The 5,205-nt window shown below is 59.8% G+C and overlaps 1 protein-coding gene across 1 annotated transcript; it reads right to left on the bottom strand.

Annotated features, from left to right (window-relative positions):
* Positions 1 to 418: 418 nt before the first annotated feature.
* On the bottom strand, positions 419 to 2,968 carry LINJ_31_1940 (hypothetical protein, unknown function; the record flags this gene model as incomplete). Its single annotated transcript, XM_001467448.1, has 1 exon — positions 419 to 2,968. One exon carries the CDS (start codon positions 2,966 to 2,968, stop codon positions 419 to 421), a length of 2,550 nt encoding a protein of 849 aa, XP_001467485.1.
* Positions 2,969 to 5,205: the final 2,237 nt, after the last annotated feature.

A 5,205-nucleotide genomic window follows, 5' to 3' on the forward strand; every position in this document is an offset into this window, starting at 1 on the left:
AGGCCAGGGCCCTCCGAGACTCTGCATCTTATGAGCAAAGAGAGCCCCCCAAAAAAAAAACGAAAGTGAGCCATTAGAGCCGGTGGAAAACGTGCGAAGGTGGATTTCAAGGTGTTACAGTAGAGAAGAGTAGTGTAGTATCAAAACATCCAAGAGGGGATGGGGGCATGAGCGAAGGAGTGGGGGGGAGGTGACAGAGGCGACGAAGGATGCCCTACTGCGCTTGCTTGGATGTTCCATGGGAGGCGGCGAAGTGGAAACTTTCAATTATTGAACGTCCCCGCCCCCGATCGAAAAAAAAATAAAAATCAATTGGCCATCTGACGAGACGGGCTACACTTACACATACACAGGCACATTACTCATGCGCATGCACGTCTTCGCCGCTGAAAAGAGCTGCTCCTCTTTTGCACCTCCCCTAGAGCCGCGTCATTGCCTCACCCCAGAATCCGTGTCGACTCAGCAGGTGATCCAGCGGGTCACACTCCGTCGCCAGAGCAGCGTAGTTCATCGACTGTAGATCGTTTTGTGCGTCGCTGCTTCCGCGCTGGTGCGGTAACAGACCATTTTTCCTACACTTCTGCTTGCGCTGCACCGCGCGGCCTCGCCCCCCCGCACCGGGGCCGGCCCGCAGGCTTGCCATGTATGGAGCAAACGCACGGTAAAGTCTCGCATTCTGCTGTGCCTTCCTCTTGTGGAGGTTGAGCTTGCGTTTCCGAGCGACAGTGGCGTACACGGTATCATCAGCGGGAGCAGCCGTTCGCGGAGGCTCCACGGCCGGGTAGTTATGCGCCGAAGCCCATTCCTCGTCCTCACCCAGGCCCGTAAGCGTCATGTCCTCGCGGTCACTGGTTGCCGCGGATGTGTTTTCTCGCTGCAGCGACAGCGCTTGTTGGCGCACCTGCTGTATGGGAGAAGCGGCTGCCTCGACCTCGGCAAGGCCTATGCGTTTCTGTTGGCTGCTTCCCAACAATTTGCTAGTCGGCCGCTGTGGGGAGCGCTGTGGTGGCCGGCGAGGTCGTTGAAACTGACGAAGTGTGGGCCTGGGGCGGACAGGGACTAACGGGTCGAGCAACTCAAAAACGACACGGCGCTTGGCCGGGGGCACCGGTGCCCGCCATTTGTTTGCCTTGAGGCCGCCCACCGGCCGCACGCACGACGGCTTCGCGCGTTCCAGCCCTGGAAGGAAAATCCCACTGCCACCATGCATGTAGGCGTTTGTTACCTCTGTTGCAGCGTAGGTCTGACCTTCGTCGTGGTACGCGACATCATACGTGTGCACGTAGGGCACAGGGCGTTGCTGTTGCTGCCCAGATGCATAATACGGATGTTGAGCCGCGGCGCAGACAGCCGACCAGGTGAGCGCAGGAAGATGAGCTGGTGCGGCAGTCCATCTGTCGCCACTGCGAGTGTAGACCGCACTCGGAGAATATGGCGCCGCAACGGAGGGGGCGTTGGGCTGCACCTTGAGATCAGCACGGTTTCTCTCCAGCACCTCGCCAAGGGTTGGCGTGGCGGCACTGAGCGCCTCGCGCCGAGATGAAGCCGAGGGGGAGTGTTGTGCTGCCGACTCTGGCGTTCGAGCAGCTTGCTCACGGAGTGGCCACTGATGGCCGTCCGCGCAGCTACGGTCGTTGTCTGCTGCATGACCGATAAGGCGTCCCTCTGCCGCCGACGCCATTTTCGGTCTGTTCGCATGAGTGAAAGAGCCACAAGTGCTACTAAGCCAGCACTGCAATACGTGTCGCTCTTCGTCGCTCTTTTCTCCCATGTGAGCAGAGCCCAATGAAGCCTCACCGTGTGACGAGCGGGATCGTGAGGTTTCCTGCTTCTTATGCGGCGTCGTTGTTGATGGGAGACGGCAAGGTGCTCCAGGCACACGAGCCTGCGCCACAGGTGTCCTCGCTGATGGAGCGCGGTGCGACCGTGCCATCGAGTTGCCTTTGACCGAGCACGCTTCGCCTGGTCTCAGCCACTCACAGAGCGGCGGCGCAATCCAGACAACCGACAGGTCGCATGAAGAGCTCATACGACGGATGGGCCGGTGCCGCTCATCAACCCTAGTTACGTCGTCGGCGTACCCGACCGAGCTGCCCGGCACGCTCCCGGGGTAGTTGATGCGACTGCCAGTCAGGCTTCGAAAGGACTCGACCGTGCGCACACTCTGGGGTTGGGCGCTGCAGCTCTTGAATGATGGCTTGGCCGTTATGATGCTTGTAGGGTGAGAGCTAAGCGGCGAAGAAACCCTTGAAGACTGCCGGCAAGAGGGCTGGCCTCTAGACTCCAGCATTGGCACCCGTATCGCTGCTGCCGCCGCCGCCGTGTCAGGATAGCCGGTGCCGCCGGTGAAGCTTGGGGAATAATCGCCTTTACCATTGGGGTGGTCTTTGCCCTCGTCCAGAGGGGTATCCTGCAGAGTGTCGAGTGGCTGCAGCACAACCGCGGAGGACTCTCGCAGGCCCACAACTGCGCCCCCGCAGGCGGCGGCGGAGAGGTCAGTATCGCGGTCCTCTTCGGTGGCTTGCTGACGTGCACCCTTGCAGGAGAGCAGAGACGTCGAGTTGTCATTGCACACCTTCTGCGATGCAGCACCTGAGGAGACGCCGGAGGCAGAGTGATGCTGCAAGGTGCTGCTGCTGCTGTTGTGCGATGCAGCCAGTCGCTTGCACAGCTGCTCGTCGGCAGCGGTGAGTTGCTTCTTTGTCGACCGCGACGACGGCGCGAGGCCGCGGTAGACCGATTCATTGCGAGGCCGCGCGACGCGGCGGTACCCCACCATGCCGCCGACGTCGACAGTTTGTAGTCGGCGATGCTTTTCACCCTCCAACACGTCTTGTAGGGCGCCTTTCGACAGCTGCGGTTGCAGGTTTCCCTCGGATGCTGGCGGCCGCTCCATGGGGTTCTTGATAGAATCGGTAGCAGCAACCGCTGTAACACTGTCGGCCACGCCTCCGTTGCCGAGCAGCATCGGTGTCGGAGGAAGGTGAAGACTCTCTCCTTTGAGAAAGTCGAAGAAGGTCGAAAGCCCGTTGCCGTCCCACGGGGCCACGCTGCTCGTGATCGTCTGTACGCTCTGATCAATGATGACTGCCGAAACACTAGCAACAAAAAGCGAAATGGTGTGACGATCCGCACGAGGGGGTATGACGTACTTACACAATCACCCCGGCGCTTGTGCACAGGCGGGTGGTGGTGGTGAATGGAGGCAGAGCAACAGGGAGATGTGCTGTCTTTGTATAATAAATCAGGTGCAAGCGGCCACGTGACACAGATGCCGGCACACCTGGCAGTTCTCTCCCTCTTTATTTGTCTCTTGTTCCCTCTGCCTCTACCTTTTGATCACAAATACGCAACACCACAAGAGCGAGGGAGGGATGGAGGGGGGGTCCGAGAGCACCGCCAGCGATGGCAGGTGAGTGAAGGGGGGGTACAAGATAAAAAGATACACAGACAGAGATGATGACGCTAGATCATGCAACGTAAAAGGGGAAGTACAAGGAGACAGACAGAGACACGAGTGAGGTTCCAAACAAAGAAAGAAGTGGAAAAGAGAAGAGGGGCCAAAACGCACAAATCAGAAAGGAGAACGAGCAGAGGGATCGAGTACCTGGAGAAGATGGTCGAGCGCGCGCAGGTGTGGTACACGCGAAAACTCAGAAGTATACTCGAAATTCGAGGATGATAAGTGCGCCAGTCTGCGTGTGCGACAACTACTGGGGACCTGCTGGGAGCTGTGCTTTGGCTGTAGAGGGTGCCAGGAGAGCAGACGATGGATGAGCACGCATGTGAGTGGCGCATCCGCCGCCACCGCCATTACCGATTTGACGTGGTTACACGTCACACCACACACACAGGGAGGTGCGATGTTGAGGAGACGACAAGAGAGACATAATGAGGTAAGTGACGAGTAGAGGGAGGGTGGAGGCAAGTGAAAATCACGGATGGGCGGCAGGAATGCACTGATGCCTTCACAAATGCAGGAAGAAGATCAGCACGCACTATACAGTGCGCGTGAAGGTCCACTCCTCTTGGTCTCCTGTGCTCAACGAAGAGAGGGCCCTCCGTGGTGGAGAATGAGCAGCACATCCTCACCTGCACGACGCTCTCCGACCGGGAAAGGCATGCGACCGAGCGCGGACCGGGGATCAGCAGGGTGGATATTGTAGTTTGGTGATCCTCGTTGCAGCAGCAGAAAAGGCAACGAAAAGATAGAGAGGTACAGACACCCGAGCGCACGCCCAAGACAGCCGTGCACTGCCCCACTTGAGCCATACATACCGCCATCGATGTGCTTGGTTCGTGCACATCCGAAGACAAAGCCGACAGAAACAGAAGTAAGCGCTGTGCCCCACCGACCCACCCGATTCCCTGACGCAGACATACCGGCGTGCAGAGCAGTGAGTTCCATCGCCTGAGCCCCTCCACTCCTCACAATATACGTGCCTATATAGAGAGAAGGGACACCAATTCGCGCTGGTTCGTGCTTCTGTTCAAACGTGCGCTTCACCGCCGCCCAACGGCATCGCTTCGCACGTGCGCCCCGCCGCTTCCCCATCTCTTACTGAAACCACAACCATAAGCCAACGAAACCCCGACAGGCATGCAAGGGGGGGGGGAGCGAGCGAGCGGCCCACCTCGACGTGCCCGCGAGCGATGCGAGAGGCGAGACGAATGCATACTGCACAGCACGTCTGCGAGCCGTGAGGACGTTTTGCTCGAACGCCTCGCCGCACCCACACGAACCAGCCAAACACGTATACACACGCACACACACACACAACACAGCACCACCACTCATCTACTTCTATTGCACCACGGCTACATTCTGGCCGCCTAGGACGAGCCCGTCCTGTCCTTCCCCCGTCCCCTCTTCCCATGTGTACCGTCCCACCGGCACCACGCGGACCTGGGTGGACTGCACGCCCTGATCCAGGCGAGCAGCGCCCAGAGCCCTGCTCCGGTGCGGAGGCGGTGACGTCTGTCGCGCGGGCAGCAGGGGGTGGCCCAGGCGCGTGCCGCACGAGCTCAGGGAGGCAGTTGGCGAGCCGCAGGCCAGGGCCCTCCGAGACCCCGCGCTCTGCTTGCATGCCACGCTTCGCTCTCAGTCGCTTCAGGCCGCGGTATGCCGTGGCGTGATGTGTATGCGCATGGGCGTCTGAGCGGCTCGCTGGTGCAGGTTCGGGGTGCTCCCCTCACGCTTCCGGC

The sequence above is a fragment of the Leishmania infantum genome, chromosome 31 (assembly GCF_000002875.2).
Source record: "Leishmania infantum JPCM5 genome chromosome 31".
Classification (NCBI taxonomy): Eukaryota; Euglenozoa; class Kinetoplastea; order Trypanosomatida; family Trypanosomatidae; genus Leishmania; species Leishmania infantum.